At 40.5% G+C, this 17,781-nt stretch overlaps 1 protein-coding gene across 1 annotated transcript in view; it reads left to right on the top strand.

The window, feature by feature from the left end:
- The first annotated feature begins 548 nt into the window (after window positions 1-548).
- The window catches only part of INO80 (INO80 complex ATPase subunit), a 71,778-nt gene continuing 54,545 nt past the window's right edge, over window positions 549-17,781 (top strand). The window contains exons 1-8 of the mRNA XM_074824133.1: window positions 549-673; window positions 8,803-8,988; window positions 9,790-9,956; window positions 10,050-10,117; window positions 11,558-11,719; window positions 13,617-13,737; window positions 14,999-15,213; window positions 16,240-16,293. Coding sequence (XP_074680234.1) covers window positions 8,846-8,988; window positions 9,790-9,956; window positions 10,050-10,117; window positions 11,558-11,719; window positions 13,617-13,737; window positions 14,999-15,213; window positions 16,240-16,293 — 930 coding nt within the window. The 5' untranslated portion in view covers window positions 549-673; window positions 8,803-8,845. The remainder of the gene's footprint in view (window positions 674-8,802; window positions 8,989-9,789; window positions 9,957-10,049; window positions 10,118-11,557; window positions 11,720-13,616; window positions 13,738-14,998; window positions 15,214-16,239; window positions 16,294-17,781) is intronic.

Genomic DNA, 17,781 nt, shown 5'->3' with positions numbered 1-17,781 from the left:
GCCCGCCCCGCTCCCCCGGCGCCCCTCGCCCTTCCGGCGGCTCAAGGGCGAGCGCGCGTCACTTCCGGCCCAGCTCCGCCTCCCCGCGCGGCAACGCGAGAGCCCAGCCCGCCTCGCGCGAGACTCGCGGGCTCACCCGGCCGCTTCGGCCGAGTCCCTTCGGCAATTTCCGTCACCGCCAGACTCTACCAATCGGCCGCGGGAGCGCATCGATGGGAGCGGGCCCCCCGCGGGCTGCGTGTGGGGACGGCGGCCGCGGTGCGGGCGCGGGGACCGTGCGGCGGCTGCGGCGACGCGAGCGGGGCGGCGGGGCCGAGGCGCGGGACCGGGGCGGCGGGGAGGTATGCGGGGCTCGATTGTTCAGGCCTGGCCATGGCGCCTCTCCTCCCCCCCGCCATGGCTCCCCGTGTCCCTGCTCCTCTCCTCTCAGTGAGCGAAAGTGGCCGCCGCCGCCGTCCCAGCGCCCGCAGCCGCCGCCTCCTCCTCAGCAGCAGCGCGGGCGCCATCTTGGCGAGGCAGGAGTCGAGAGCGCCCCGCGGCAGGACACAGGCAGCGCCAGCCCCGGCAACGCGGCGCGAGAGGCCGGGTGGAGCGAGCGGGGGAGCGAGCCCAGGAGACACCCCCAGCCCCCAACCGCCGCCGCCGCCGCGCCAGAGCCGGTCCCGCTCCCCAGGTGAGCCACCGCGGCGACCGAGCAAGGACACGCCGGGCCGGGACTATGAGAGGCGGTAGCGGGGCCCCGCCTGGGCAGGCCGCGGCTTCACCCCCACCCCCCCCCGCTCCCCCGCTAAGCGGCGGCCGCAGCAGCCGGGCCTCTTCTTAAAGGGACAGGCCCCTTCCCCGCCCTGCCCGCCGGATGCGCCCCGATATACCGGCGCAGGATCCGCCTCTCCCCCGCCCGCCGCGGAGCGGATCGGCCGCCGGGCCACACGCCGGGCGGGGAGGGGGAGGCAGCGGCGGCGGGCCCGGGACGGGGGGGGGGGACGGGGGGGGTGATGGCGGGGGTGCCGCCGCCGTGCACCTGCGGGCGCACGTGCGCGTGGGGGGCGGTGGCGCGTGCGCGTGGGGGGGGTGCGCGGGCGCGCAGCGAGGGCGGTGGCGCGGGAGGGGCCGGGCCGGGCCGGGCCGGAGCCGCGTCCCGGGGAGCGCAGCCGCTTCCTGCGGGCCGGGCCGGGCCCCTCCGGCCTCCCGGGGGTGGTGCCGCCGCGCGGGTGCGGGGGCAGCGTCTGCTCCCGTCCGGGGCCGGGTGTGGAGGTGTCGGGCTGCGGCCTGTCGCTGCCCCCGGCTGACGAGGGCAGGGCGGCGCGGGCAGCCCTCCGCGCCTCCGGCCGCATGATGCAACGCTGCCCTTAACCCGCGGAGGCTTCTCGGAGCGGGCTGCTGCTTCCTGGCAGCGCCGGGCTTGGCGAGGGCCGGGGCCTGTCCCAGCAGCGACCAGCGTCCGCGGGAAGGGGTTGGCGTGCCGAACTGGTGTCCTCCTTGATGAAGAGTGTACATAAACCATAGTTGAATGTTACGTTTGCACTGGTGAATACTTACACTAGAAAATACTTCTTTAAAGCTGTGGCATAGTCTAATCACGTTTCGCTGCAAATACATAGCCTAATACAATTTCTGCTGTGAGTAGTATTATTTAGCATTATCTGTTCTTTCTGTTACCCCGTTGCTGATCTTGTGTGGTAAGTTTCCCTCTCCGCAGTGTTGTAGATGATAATAAATTCCTTTAGATTATTTTCTTCGTTGCATGAAGAAAATGGTGCAAGTCAAGTTCCTTTTTTGTAGTGAAATGTCTTTATGTGTCTTAATAGACTTTTAGTTTTCTTTCATACGAACAACTGTGCTGTATGGATTTGTACAGGATATCTGATATGCCTGTGTGTGACCAACACTCATCTCTTTTTAATTTACATGAATTGGAAATGATGTATTTGTGTTGTCATTCCTTTAATGTGTATGTAGAAGAGTACCTCATGGCATTCAGAGGTTGGTAAGACAGTGAGGGAAAAGTACAAGAAATAGGACTGTAGCTTGAACCCTTTCCCAGTGTTTAAGGATATTTCCTGTAATTCACTTCTAGTCCATCTTTCACACATATGTCATTAAAATACTGCTTTGCATTTCTTGATGGTTCAAATGAGCGAGTTTTGTTCCATTTGGGTATAACGTAATAAGCTGTAAATTCTGTCATAAGCATGCTATTTGACAAGCTAAATTACATGCTAGGGGTTGTTTTAGATGGCAAGAAGAAAAGGGTCCTCTTAGAGCTTTCTTGGACATAGTTCCCTTTTTGTGGTCTGGGGTGGAGGGAGTAAAAACCGAACAAAACCAAAAACATCCATGCAGTTTGTATTTTGTGTACACAGAGAGAAGGGGTGAAGCAGTGACAGTGTGTGAGGGTAACAGTTGGCGCTGTTTTATAGAGCGGAGAGTATGAATGTGTCGTCAGAGGTGGTCATAAATACTGTTAACTGCCCTTTGGGACAAGACATACTCTAACTGAACAATTAAATAGATTTGTTTTCCTGCTAGTTTAAACATGGAAGCAGAGCTGTGACATGCCAGCTTTTGTGTTTGGTATGTTTTAAGGTGTTCTGGTTTTTACTTATGTATATGCTTCTGATAATTTTTTTGTAGAGCTGTATAGCTTTTTTTTTTCCCATGATAAATTAGGCCCTATCTGTGACTGTTACTTCAGCAACTCGAAAATTTGGAGCCTGTGCCCTACTGGCTCTTCTCTGTATTTATAAGCAATTAAAAGGTGGAACAGAGATCAATGAAATGCTGTCTCATTCCTTGGAAAACGACATAAAACCTTACCACAAAAGCAAAACAGCAAAGTAAATTACTGTATATAGGACAGTACCTAGTTTTAACTAGATTTCATTACTCAGAAAAGCGATCAGAATGGCTTCTTTTTAATTTCAAACTGAAATGGTGTGAACTCATACTTCAGTTGTATGTACATGCCTTTTATTCATTCAGCTTGAGTTTAGTGAAGACTGGGGGCTTTAGATTCATATGAAAATCCTCCTATCTGCTTTTTAAAAAGCAATAATCTCTTATGTGTCAGTTATATTTAAGACACTGCCATAAAAAAGACTATATGTGGATTATGTTTTGCTTTAAGACCTGGCATATAGTATACTCTGGAAAATGGTTGTCAGTGTAACTATATGTTTATCAAAGCAAGCTAAAATTTGAGAGGGGAAAGAAGAGTGTGTAATTCTCCTCCAAGCAAAATACCTCTTCAAGTGTTTTATGCCACCACAATTGTCTGTATTGGAGATTATATGCTTATAAAGAAATCTGACAAATATCTACCTAACTGATACTACTGTACTAATGTAAGTTTTCCAAATAGATTTTGACTTAATCTTCTGTGTGGATATGTATGTTTGTGTCAGGGGTTATTCTGAAGATGTTACTGCAGGAAATTCCTACAGGATTCTGCTATTCTGATGAGAGTCGTATGTCTCAATTGTAAATTTCTTCAAGAAAAAAACTATCTTAAGTGTTTATGTCAGTTTGGAAAAATCTCTCTTAATAAGTTGGTGTCAAAACTCAAAGCATGAAAAGACCATGTGTGGAAAAAAACAGAAAACTGCTAAAATGGTGAGGGAACTAAGATAGCATAGAAGGTTGTATTCTTGCTCCCAGTTTTTAATCCTGCTTTATGGATAAAACTTTCAGTGCTGTAAATAGAGATAGGAGGAACACATACTTCCTGTGTGTCAACTGGGATTTCAGGTTTTTATCCCCTTGAATGTTCTGTCAGTGTGCTTACGCTGGTTGGATGGAGGCAAGGTAAGAAACTCTGCTTTTGTGGACTGAAGTATTTGAACAAATAAGCGTGCTCACTTGTCAGCTGGTAACACTTCATATACATATCACTTACTGTGTGCGGGTGAGACTGTTTGAATTAGTTTTGCCTCCCTGATTTGCCTTGTGTTTGTCATAGGCTAAGAGGAGGTACTGTGGATTAGCTGCTGTGTTGTACCTTTTACCTCCATGGCAGCTTGTGTTTGTGTGTGTGCCGTCAGCTAGGAGTGTAGTTGTTACCATTATTTACTATGATGTTAGTGTTAGGCATAAAGAGAAGAAAAAGTAATCCTCTGGGCCTTACCTGAGATGTAGAGATGCCCGCAACTGAGGGGGGAAAAAAAAAAAGAAAACCAAGAAACTCCTGGAGGAACAAAGTGCTATTTCAAAACAGCTGTACAAAACAAATCCTTTCTAGTTTGCAGCTAGGCACAAGTGCTGAACTGTGTGCTTGCCACTTACGGGGCTCCTGCTTTAAATTGGTATCAGTAGCAAAAACTTGTTGAACTTCATTCAGAAATAGCTAGTGGCTATTTGTTTAAACTGGGAGAATCTACTTTGAAAGCTAAGCCGCTTCGTGAGAGTGGTGGTTTTGCTGTGTGGTTGCTGCGGGTCTGTGGGTATAAAACTTAGAAACCTTGTTATAACTCTGCTCTCTGAGGACGTCCTTGGAGGATACTTCTCCAGTGCTGGGTGTTTACTTACTGACTAGACGTTGTAATGGGCAGACTTGAAAAAACAGAGTGAGTGAAGAAACCCCACCCCTATATTAACATTGAACTAAGCAATGTGATTTAAGACAGGATAAGGAAGCCTTCTTCAGAACTGAACTTAGACCTTTAAAAATATGTATGTGATTATGAGGGTTATTTGTATGAAGTTGGTGTGTATGTGTGTGTGTGTGTATATATATATATAAACTCCTAAATTCAGATCCTGCTGATGATATTTTACCTGTGCTTTTAATAATTCAGAGAGCCACATCATTCAATTAAATGGCTTCAGTGTGGGCTTCTGATTAAATAAGAATGTTACAGGATTCAAAGTGCCAGCCAGGCAGTGCAGCAGCTATTTACTTCCAAATGCCAATTTTCTAAACTGTTACAACTGTAGGAGAGATGAAGGGAGAAAGCAAATGACTACTGAATTTCATAGTGAAACAGCATAAAATTGGCGCATATCAGTGAGAAAGTCATGATGGCAGAAGGATTACTCTGTAGCATCCAGTCATTTTACCACCTGTAGCATATGAGCATTTACCTAAATGTTACCATCAGTAAAGAAAACATTTCAAAAATCGGTATTTTTGCAATATTCCTTAAACTGAGTAGGCAAGAGGATAGATTTGTTTCAAAAATAGCAAAAAGTGGAATGAATGTCATCACCATGTAAATCCACTGAAGCAATGTCTTGGGTGATGTCTCGAACACTGTCACCTGCTGTAGTGGATCAGGCTGTTGTGTGCCTCTCACTTGCTTGTTCCCATCTACTCTCACTTCTGTATTCAAGGGTTTTTTGCCATTGGAAATCTTGGTTAAAACGTAGAGTGGGAACAAAATAAAGAAGTATCTGTCAGTTAGCTTTCTGTATTATTACTTTGATCAGCAGAGAAGCGCTGTGTGACTCTTAGCGTATAAATAAATGAAAGGCTGAATTCAGTGGCTGAGCTCTTCTCTATTCAGTATGCCTGTGTAACACTTATTAAATTTGTTACATTTAAGAATATTGTTAAGCTCTCCTGTGTTTATTTGTTTATTCAGTAAGTGGGATGCAGACGAGTAACTGTTTGGAAGACGAGTAATTAACTTTATATATACAGGAGCCTCATGGGACAATTGAAATAGGAAGACAAGCAAAAGCATGTCTTTTTTGTACAGGTGAAATGCAGAGTACACACTGTGTCAGCACAAGAAGGACTTTATTAAATGCAGAAATGTAAGGTTTCATGATCTGGGAAGTAATAGTTAAGAATATATGCGTCTGAAACAAGTACAGATGAGACAGGTACTTAGCCTGTACACAGGCTAAATGTACATGCTTAGCATAGTGTACACAACAAGGGCAATTAATGTATTAAACTACGGGATGAAACCTACTCTTCACAGTTACTGCAGTCATTGCAGACAGGGGGTGTTATTTATCACTTGCTTTCACATTGGCCTGGGAACTCTGTGCAGTAGCAATGAGCCACTTCTGCGAAAATGTCTTAGTTTTCTAACTACTAAACACATCTGATAGCATCTTCTTTACATAGGGTCATTTATATCTTACAAGTAAAGAAATAGTCTTCTGCTGAGTTATCTCCTAAGCCGCCTGAGCGTGGAGCCAGACGAGCCCCCTTGCCTGTGTGGGGCAGAGGCACTGCTCGGGTCTGGTGGATCCACCTAGACCAGCACTTAGGCAAGTGTGTCTGGGCAGCTGAAAAAGCATCCAGTTACTCATTTTAGATCAGGACTATGATAGTGTTTGTTTTGCCTCTGGCCTGTTTGCTGTCCTGCAATTAAAAACTTGGCCTCAAATGGATCTTAATTCTTTCCCTTTTATTTTGTTGTTAAGCTTGTATAGTTTTGTGAGGGCAAGGCTCACGGGGGTGCAAAACAGTACATTCGGTTTGTTAGCTTCCTCGGAGGTGGTGAATCCAAATAAAGTCCTGTGTGCTTTGTGCCCATTGGAGCACATGTCTTTCCTGCAGTGCCTCGACAACAGGCAGTGCCACTAAATGTTCAGTTTGGGGAAGGAGGCTTTCTACAAAGAGCAGACAGGTGCAAGATGCCTTGTGGTTCTGAGTAAAATCATTAAACAATGGTTCCACATAACATTTTGGTTGGGAAAGTAAAATAATACCATGTTAATGTAACACATGCTCTGTGTAACACATGCTCTGTGGAGTGGTAAAAGGGATCACCGTACTTTTTCTGGCATGATACTAGGGATTGAATCTTGCTCCTATAATATAGATCATTTTTATTAGTGATCTGAAGGAAAACCACTTTCACCTTCTTGGTGTCCTTTTCTATCTCCTGAATGATTTCTTCAATCAGAGACACAAGTTTCATGTTTCCTCTCATTTTCTAACCGCTTTTACTTTCTTCATGGACCTGTCTCTTGGAAGACAGTTTTTGGTTTTAGGGTGGTTTTTTCCAGATGGCTGTTAAGTAATATGACATACATAGATGAAAGTTTGGAAAACTTGAAACTTAATGCCCTTATCATAGGGCAAGCTTTCAGGTTCCTTGTTCTGTCTGTTAACTTCTGCTGGAAATGGGTATTTGGTAACAGAGTTCAATCATTCCATTGCTGTAAGGTGTACGAAGATCTAGCATATAGAAAGTTGAATGTAGATAGCTTCAGTCTAAAAATAATTTTTAAATTAGGCCTGTTATCCCGTCTAACAATTTCTAGCATGCTGTTTATTGTGTATGGGTAAAGATGTTAATTCAAGGCTAGGTGTTTCTTAAGAAGTAATAAAATTTGTTCCTGTTCAACCACAGCCGTTAGTCTCAAGGTGATAATCGCTTACAGTTTTTTGTAACTTTGGAAGTTCTGAATCTGTTCTGTAATTTTTGAGGATAAAAGAAAAAGTTAGCTGCTGGTTTTCAGACTGTATATGTGAAGAGAACAATTTGAAGACCAGATACTCAATCTGTGTTTTCACTTAAATAAGCCTAAAACAATTCAGTCATTTACAATTTAATAATTGAACAAATATAAAATGTGTTGCACTAAATTAATGTGAAGCTTGCTTCAGGTTTCGTAGTATTTTTAAGAAGTGATAGAAACCAGAGAATCCTTCAGCAGAACAGTTAGTCTAAGTCTTTCAAAAGCTGACTGGTTTTATTTTTGTCCTCCACTAGAAGCAAAAGCTTAATGCATTTATTTATTAGTAAATATTATCATATTCAGGGTATTGACAGCACTTTCATTCATACAGTGACAACTGTGACTTTGGAAATAGTTTAAAATTATCATTCTCATTATAACAATGGTGGCATCTTCTATAATCGAAGAAAACTAGAATTCCAGTTGACAGAGGTATTACTGTAACAGTTGTTAGGACATCTTTCGTAGTTGAAGGAAAATGAAATGGCAGTTAGCAGAGCAATAAAATGTTTTGATAGCTTTGTTATTAAAGTACATATTATGCAAATATTGTTTGTTTTTTTTAAGAATATAAAATCCTGAGAATAAATAAAAAATTAAAATCAGGCAGGCTATTTTTACTAGTTGAAAAAAATCAAGCTAGAGTATACTCTACATTTGTAAATATAAAAAGTATCTAGATTGCTAATTATGTGTTACTTTTTCTTCAGTAAAGATAACAGTATTTTCAGAATGGAAGTGGTTTTGGTCAGGTATTTGGAGCTTGTTTGTCAACAGATAACAGCTATGTTTTGAGTGCTGTAAGAGTAGCATTACTTTAAAGGAAAAGTCTTACAGGTATTCTGTAAACTACAGCTGGGAACTGAGTGGGAAAAACAACACAAGAACAATATTTTCAGGAGTTCTTCCATTTTGGAGTAAGTTTATATAGATGATTCAACTTAAGAATGATAATTTTCCATACAAGTTTCATGGTACACAGCTGCCCTCTGTTCAGAGTTAAACATGTTATCTTTAATAGGGATGAAATTACTTTAGATGTTCAAGGACTGTCTTCATTGTGGTTTGCATTTCTCTGTCACCACTTGGATTATCATACTAGGTCAGTGCAGTGCTCATTCCTATCAAACAGCATCCACCAAGTCATAAAACAGAAAACCAAGAATCTAGTTTTTGGCTATGGTAATATTGTGGTGTTTAGTGTGAATTTCTGTTTGTTTGTTTGTTTAATATACTTATTAACTGCAGCCTAAGCTTTTTGCCCAGAACTGCCTCAGTTATGTGTTCTGTGAAGTAACAGCATTTGGTGTAGGGTGTAGATTTGCCTGCTCACCAAGTTGGTTGCTTTCAGAGGTGGTGGTGACTGTTGTTTCTTCTTAACAGCTGTGTGTTCAGAGGCACCTGTGCATGAGGAGAAGTTTGTTCTATGGCCTCAGAGCTGGGTGCCAGGGAGGATGGCAGCTGCTCAGAGCTGGCAAAACCCCTTTATCTGCAATATCTGGAGAAAGCTCTGCAACTGGATCAGTTTTTACGACAGACATCTGCCATCTTTAACAGGAGTATATCCAGGTACCAAAACCTTTTCCATTTTCCCTTGGGAATGCCAAGGAAAGGCAAGCATTTTTATTATATTGTTCCCAGTGAACATCATATTAAGGATTTAGTAGCAACTTATTCATTATAAACTCTTCCCCTCTAAAGATTTTGGGCTGTGCTTCTCTTAGCTCACACTGATAATTCAGTGTGTACACACAAATTAGCATGTTTTAAAGCTCTTTTTCGTAGCTGAGTGGCCAAAACTTTCTTTGTCTGTAAAAAGAGGATGAAGAAGCACTAAGTTGATTTTTTTTCATTTTAGGGTCTGTAGCCGTAAATGAAATGCAAAGACTGTTGTCAGATGCAGAATTTATCTGTAAGCTGTAGCAATGATAAGTGAGTCATCAAGGTACATTTCTGTCCCAAAACAATTTACATTTACTTTCATCAGTGTTTTGGAATTGTAGAGTTACAGAACTGGTAACTGTATGGGTAATAGATAACAGGTATATTTACGAGCATGTAGTAAGATCCACACAAGGTATAGGAAATGTACAGCTTGTACATGTACGGTAGTGCTGAGGATGATAGTATTTTGCTTTGGTTTGACTTGATACTAGTTTCTTGCTTAGTTCATGCTTCTCAAATGAGATACCTGCTGAGGAGTTAACAGGAGAGTATTAACAGCAATATTTCTATTGTGTAAAATTACATCTGAAGCTGTCTCAATTCTCAAACCTTTAGACAAATGACCATATGTAAGAAAGTTGCATGGGCGTCTCCTCTTTTGAAGATTTTAATTTCACTGTCACTATATTATGTATCTTCTTGCAGCGATGAAAGTGAAGATGGATTGGATGACAATCCTTTGCTGCCTCAGTCTGGGGATCCCCTGATGCAAGTTAAGGAAGAGCCTCCAAACTCTTTGCTTGGGGAGTCTTCTGGAGCAGGGAATTCCGGGATGCTGAACACGCATTCCCTGAATGGAGTACTGGAGCCAGGTAGGCATGTGCTAGGTTGAACCTCTGCTTTCTTTGGGATAAGCTGGAAAAAGCATTATTTCTTGAGAGTTGTTCTTTTTTTCCTCTAAACAGAACCAAAGTCTGAAAAAGGGGGCATGTATAACTTTTCCAAACTGAAGAAGAGCAGAAAGTGGCTGAAGGTAAGAATATTGGAAAGAAATGCAGCTGTTATGAAATCTGTTAAGTAGAGTTCCACTAAATACCCTGTAGACGGTGGTGAGTGATTTCATCTTGTCATCTGGTGTAGATCATGGTGTAGAAACATGGAAGCAAGTGGATGGCAACAAGAAAATAAGTTGAGCACTGGTCAGAGCATTATCACAAATACAATTTCCAAATACCCTAACTTTACAGTAAATTTGTCATCTCAGTAGTCTGTTTAATTTTGCTTTACATGTACTACTGAAAGCTCAGAAAGCTAGACTGATGTGTTTTAAGAGCTGCCCTAAACAATGTGATGCAATTTAATTGAGGCAAAAATCTTACACTGAAAGAGAGACATATGTGCTAATATCTTGTGTTGCTGAAAAGAGGGCTCCAAATGAATTTTTCAGTCTTGTTCTATATTGGCTTGTTGTTTGCTGCACTTTTTGTTTTTGAGGTAACTCAAGCTAGTGTCCCTTGTGAAGAAGAAAGGAATGGGTTTTTTGGGGGATTTTTTTTTTTTTTACATTAAGAAAAAACACTTAGCAAAGGAAAAAATACATTCTACAGAGGCTTCTCATCTTGGAAATGAAAAGAAAGAAGAGTATGCAATAGTTGATAATGAGTATTATATTAGACTTCGGGTAGAACAAAGTAGAATTTTGTATCTTTCATTTTCATCGTGTAGCAAAATGGACAAGTAGGCATTTCAGTTTTGGTGAGCAGCAGCATTTTAGTTAAATTTCACAATGAGTATACATTCAGAAACTTGAAGTAATTTTAGTACACTGTCCAAATTAAAATGATCTATTATGAAATATATTCAATGGACATTTGGGTCTCGGCTGAAAATTTGTGTCTAAGATGGGCTCATTACAAGGTCCAAATGAGGATGGAAGGAGAGTGGAATGGTGGCTTTATGCCATCTTTGCATTTTCATTGTACTGTAGCCTTCTCTACTTAGCAAAAGCAGGTTGCCAAGAGGTCAGACGAGAACCAAACCTGCTGCAGCTGATACAATTGGAAGTGTTAGAACAGCAGGACGAACTATAAATGGGATAGGAAAGCACCTGCGATCATACATCACAGAATTCCCCTGATGGTATCCTGGGTTTTCTCACTGCTGCTATTCTGAGACCACAAACAGATAAATTGGATTCTAAAATGACTTAACTATCACCAAACTAACAGAAAACTATCTCCTCCCAAATCGGAAAGTGTTTATTGCACTCAGTACTACACAGCACTGTACCTCTGAAAACTCTTTTTCATTTGAGGCGTTTCAGATGGAAGACACTTTGTAAATAACTAAGTATTGTTGTTGGGCCAGCCCCACAGTCCTTTATTAGGTAAAGGTTCAAGAGTGCTTTGCATAAATAAGCAATTCAGTATAGGGACTTGAGATTGTTAAATGAGTTTCCATTTATTCTTGTTAGAGTATCCTTCTGAGTGATGACTCCAGTGACACAGATTCGCCAAGTGATGAGGACGGAGAGGAGGAAGAAGAATTTTCTCTTTCAAGGGAGGAACTTCACAATATGCTGCGATTACACAAATATAAGAAACTGCATCAAAGTAAATACAGCAAAGACAAAGAGGTAAAAATCCAGAATTTTTACATCTCCGTCATTTTTATTCTTTCCTTTAACTCTCTTATTTTAACTGCTCTTACATTTTAACCAAAAACCGTAATATTTTGTGGACTGAAAAGTATTCTATTGTTTGGTAGACTTAGAACAATCTAACATCAGTTTCAGACAAGGGTTATATAATTACATACAGACTGAAAAGCTGTTGATGCGTAATGTTGAGAATCTGTCAGTAATTTATGTAGTCAGTACTGGCACATGTGTTATATATGGCTTCCACAACACTGTCCCAGTCATTAGAGCAACTATAGGGTGCTAGAGTGCAAGATTTGGGTAATATATATGAAAAATAAGGTGCTGTGGGCTAAAGTCTAATACAGGCAGTAGCTGCTGTTCAAGACTAAAATGTATATTTAAACCTAAAGCATATACTTGCATCATCATTGAGGTGACAAGTAGTAAGATGATGTTTACTTTCTTGAAAGGGAGTTCCTAGTTTTCTTCCTTACTGTTTTCTGTCATTCTTTGGGGTTTTCTTGACTTTCTTTCTTTTTTGCTTTCTTGACTTTCTTTCTTTTTTGCTTTCTTGACTTTCTTTCTTTTTTGCTTTCTTGACTTTCTTTCTTTTTTGCTTTCTTGACTTTCTTTCGATTTTCTTCTAATCTCTTTTTTTCCTTCTTATAGGAAAATAGTCTGCCACATTTCTGCATTTTTCTTAATATTAGGCCAAATTCAATGACTGTTTTGATTCTTCTAATAATATATTTCTTCAAATTATAAGGGCTTTTGCAGAAATTTTCATTGCTGTTTTGAATTGCACCAGAAAGTAGTCTCAGATGAAGGAAGTCATCCTATTCTGCTATCAGAGGATGGGTCTGAAATTAAAATTTGTCTTCTTGTTTCATATGGGTTTGAAATTTCTCCAGAAGAGTGAAGAAATACTTTCCCACCCAGGTCTTTGCTTCTGTTCACTTCTTTCCTTTGTTTACTTGTTAAGTTCTAAACTGAGATTGTGTTAGCTTCTTGAAATATTACACAACTACACAAATATTCATACACCCAATTTTTATACAGGTCATAACTTTTGTTAGATTTTACATAAATATTTATTTTCAGACTAGTAAGAAATAATATCCAGTGGAAATAACCAGGGTATTGTCAGATCAGCAGTACACAGTTATGAGGGGGGAAACACATCTGTCCAAAAAAATTTGTTTATGCTGATGTTTTTACCTTTCAGAAATCTTTTATTAACTTACTAGTATGCATAGGTTTTAAATAGTTAATTTCTGCCCTGTACTGTCTTTAATTTGCCTGTTTATATGTAATCTGCATATAGTTCTTTAATATTTCAGTTGAATAATGCTTGGAATATACTGGCTTTTTTGATAATTTGGGGAAAAATGCTGAGGTAGCTATATTTTTACTTGACAATCTGAATGTTCAAGTTGTTTGTCCTTGTGGAAATCTTTTAAATGCCTTTTATCTAAACCCATCCTTTTACATCCTTTGGAATGATACAGTAGAACACGCATGTAATTTGGGATTGCAAGCAAAATAAATAGGAGGTCTATAATTGGACCACTTCATGTAAAGCACTGTCTGTCTGGGCAGCACCCCTATGGAAAAGGCAGAGCAGTGTGTTTTGACAGTGTAAGCTTCACTGCCCGCTCTTCCCGTCTTAATTAACTGGATGGGCTTGGCTCCCTGTGTAGAACTTGGAGGCCACCTCTGGGAGCAGTGGTTTCACTTTGGACACTATGATCCTTGATAATGATGCTAAATATGGAGAAGTGCATGTTTTCAGATCTCTTACTTATGATCAAGATCTGAACTCATTTACCTGCTATCTCTGATATCTGCTATCTCTGTTTTCCTGTACCATGCTCATTTATGTCCACTCCAGTTGCAGCAGTATCAGTACTACAGTGCAGGACTGCTGTCTACACATGATCCTTACTACGAGCAGCAGCGCCACCTGCTAGGGCCCAAGAAAAAGAAGTTTAAAGAAGAGAAAAAATTAAAAGGTAAAGTCACTAACCTTGTGTTTTTAAATGGCTGCTGTGATTAAACTTCTTTCCTACATTATTTCCTTTGAATAAACATAAACGTTCAGAACTTTTGGGTTTTGCATGGAAGTACCCAGTTCTGTCAAAGAAAAAATCTTCAGAAAATACTGTGCTTTATCTTCTGGCTTCTAGAAAGCTAGAGTGAAAAAAAGGAGCGTGAATTGAGAGTTCATGGCTTTAGATTTTCTTTGTGGACCTCTGAATCTGGAAGTTGGAGTTATGCAGTAAGTACCTTATAGCTTTATTCATTGCTTCAGAATCCATAAATACCATTGTGTGTCATGGTCCATTTACTCAGAGTTTTTTGAAAACATGGTAGTTCCTTGAAAAATGTAAGAACTTATCTGGTACCTGCTGCACTTACTCCTGCATATGTAATTCTAGTGAACAAGAAATGATAGGGAGTGAAAATGTTTTCTGGAAATTAGAGTGAACTCAAAATTTATGTCCAATGTGAGTTAAAATAGAATTACTTCTGTAACCTCTCAGCTGGAGTTTCTCAGATGCATGTTTGCCAGGAAGCACAGTTTCCTTTCTTGATTGAGCTGGCAGCAGCTGTAAATCTGTAAGGAAGCAGGAAGAGAAGTCTATGAACTGTCAGCATAAGGTGAATTCTCTCTAGTGCAAGTACTTAACTTTGAGCTGTGTTTTAAGGGGGCTATTTTGGGCTTCCTTCCTTCCTATCTTTCTGCAAGTTCCTTTAACAGTGTATTTTTTTTCTCCATTAATCTTGCAGCATCCATGATTTTGCGTACTCGCGAAGAATATTTTTAATATCTGATACCAGTATCAGTTTCCTCTGAAAGCTGGTATCTGTAATACATGATAATATGCCAATCTTTTTCAACTGCTGAGAAGTTTGGTTTGAGACTTATCCTACCAAATGCTAATGCAGTTACCTTTAAATGTCTTACCTTTACTTGTCTTTAAGTAGATTTTTACCACAGAGCAAGAAACATCGCACCAGGTCCCAGACATTATAATTCCTAAGACATGTTTCCCTGGGTGGAAAAATTAAACAGGAAAAGATTTCCATTATAAAGTAATGAGGAAATATCTAATATGATAAACAGGTGGTACCAGAATTGGATAAGTTTGACTTTTTTGTTGGTTCCACACATAAATTGACTAGGATAGTTTACTCAGGAAAGATACCTGACTAAATGTATCCCAAAAATAGAAAAAGAAATTGATTTTTATGATCATTGTTGCCATGCAGGCAAGTTGAAAAAAGTAAAGAAAAAGAGGAGACGGGATGAAGAACTCTCTTCAGAGGAGTCACCACGACGCCACCATCACCAGACCAAAGTTTTTGCCAAGTTTTCTCATGATACACCACCACCTGGGTCCAAGAAAAAGCATTTGACTATTGAGCAACTTAATGCACGTCGGCGGAAAGTGTGGCTTAGCATTGTTAAAAAGGAGTTGCCAAAGGTGAGCTTGGCTAATGGCACTGGATCTGTGATGACAGCAAGAAAGTGGAATAGAAAATTAACTTAGTGGGGAGTTGACACTTGCCAAAACATAGTGAAGTAAGACATGATTTTTCTGGTGGTCATTAACAACCAAACTGATACTCTGTACTCTGTAAGCAAAGTGTAGGTTGAATTTATCACCAGTGATATCCAAGTGGATCATGCAGTGCTTTGCCACTATTTTCATTTGACTATCCCACCCTTTTCTATGAATAGTACAGTAAACTCTAGCAGATACTCCTTCCAATCTACAGGATAACAATGTAGAGCAAACCAGTATCTAGGTTTTACATAAAGTTCAGGAAGGGCGTGTTTCAATCATGGTAGCATGTGTGTTTTTTGAAACTTATTTCAGAAACAGTCTATGGAAAAGTGTTTGTATCATATAGAACGAGCTTCAGGCACATTTGAAATAGGCAGCTGGGTTCACTGTCAGTAGTTTTCTGAGCTGTGATTAGAGTGGACCTTACAACCTGCTTCTTGGAGTTCACAGTTAAGAGGTTTTGAATTCTAGGCAGTTGAATATGAGTGACGGCTGTATCATCCTTTATAAGCTTAAAAGCCGGGCAAAGGGTATGTGCGGTGTGATAAAGACTGTTTTGATCATATAAAGAACAGGATCTACATTAATTCTTAACATTTTTAGGATACAGTGGAAATTTTTGTTGTTTACTTCAGTGATAATAGTGGAATAGGAGAACCCTGCTTTACGATAGTAGTAATTAAAAGAAACGATCCTGAAAAAGGAGTTGGTTTACATGCTTCCTTCAGGAGTTGGAATACATTTATGTATGCCTTCAATAATTAAGGATGAAAAGCTGTTTTAGTCAAAATAAAGAATACTTACCGTACCTGTACGCAGTTGTACAATAGTGTGCGTGGCTGAAGTTGGCACATGTATCTGCTGAGGACTGCACAGTGATCTTTTAAAGTACTGTGAAGCCATTACCCTTGTAACTAATTTTAAGATGATATTCTTTTGTAGGCATACAAACAAAAAGCCTCAGCCCGCAACCTTTTCCTAACCAACAGCAAAAAGGTAAGTTGCTTAGCTTTATACTGTTCTGTGTACTGGATGTAATAAGCAAACTGTAACCTCTTTTCTTCTGTTTCTTACAATACTGAGTATGCTAGCAGGGCAGTATAGGAGAAAGCGTGTATAGAAGTAATTTGTCATTTAGTATAAGGCTTTTCATTTTTTAGATGTGTCGTTTTGGCATGTTTCATAAGGAACAGATGAGCACCATGAATTTCTCTCATGAGATCTTTTTTGATTTCGTAAGATTTAGTTTGTGTATTTTTCATTTACTGATCTTTGATACAATAACTTAGTGACTTTGGTACACTTTGTTGGCTTTTGAACTACCCATCTATCCACTAACTAGAATTTGCTGGTTATAAGCATTCTTGATTAAATAAAGGAGCTCTTGGAATATTAAATGTGTTCATTTACATAAATATATATAGGATCTGAGACTGAGAATAGAACAATTTTCTGCTGAAGTGATTGCAGAAAGAGTTCATGTCATCAAAGTCTTCTCTGAGAAGTGCCATTGTCTCTACCTAGAAGGCTTTACTTTAGGAACAGTTGGTAATGGCTTTCTGAGCATTTTTCAGGTGTTACGCTCAAGTGTTTAATTCATTTATATGGCTAATGAAGAGGTAATCAAGTATAGGGCTGAGAATCGTCAAGAGACAAGGCGATGTAGGAAATTTTCCATTCTGTGTATACCTTATGAAGAAAGTGAGCATTTTCTGTGTAAGGAATGCAGAAAAAAGGACCTGCATGTATATATTTAAGAAACTTTGCTGTAGGTAGTTTTTCCCTGTGGTACTCCTTAGCTAGCAGAGACTGGATTTCTTTCTGATGTCTGGGCAAATAGCCTGTGTTTATTGTGTTTGTAGGTATCACAAGTTGCATTTTAGCAAGTGAGTGATGCAGCAGACTTAGAGGTTTGGAAATTCTATTTTTTTTCTTTGTTTTTGTTCTGTTTGATCATTTGAAATCTGCCTTAGAGTTGTTGACATGCAGATTTTAGTGGAGGAAAACAACCTGTCACAAACATCAAACCCAGCAATTTTGACCATTATGACAATGGCATTAATTTATTTATACTAGAATGAAAAAGTTACCTTATATTATCCTTCTTGAGATGGTAGAAAAATTGTAGGATACTCCGTTGCTTTTCAGTGTATTAACATGAATGGGATTGTGTTCCACCAATACTACTACTGCAGCAGCCTTATTAAAACAGGAGTAAAGAACCACAGAAAAGTGTCTAGAATAGGTGAGTCAGAGTTGCAGTCTGGCCTTGAACTGTGATCTCCTGAGTTCCTTTCAAGGATCTCCCCACCAGAGCAATACTTTAAGTACCATGCCATGCTGAAACTGTCTTCAGGTTTTGTCTTCACCATCTCAGGAGGTTTTTGGAAGTTCACATTCTCTTACACCATTTCAGAAGCATTACTGCTGAGTAAAGTTTTTCTTCTTCTGAAGGATCAGACTTGGCTATAATTAAATCTGGTG

Source organism: Strix aluco, chromosome 4, assembly GCF_031877795.1.
Source record: "Strix aluco isolate bStrAlu1 chromosome 4, bStrAlu1.hap1, whole genome shotgun sequence".
NCBI lineage: Eukaryota > Metazoa > Chordata > Aves > Strigiformes > Strigidae > Strix > Strix aluco.
The sequence above is the reverse complement of the archived record's forward strand: the minus strand, read 5'-3'. Positions and strand labels throughout refer to the sequence as shown.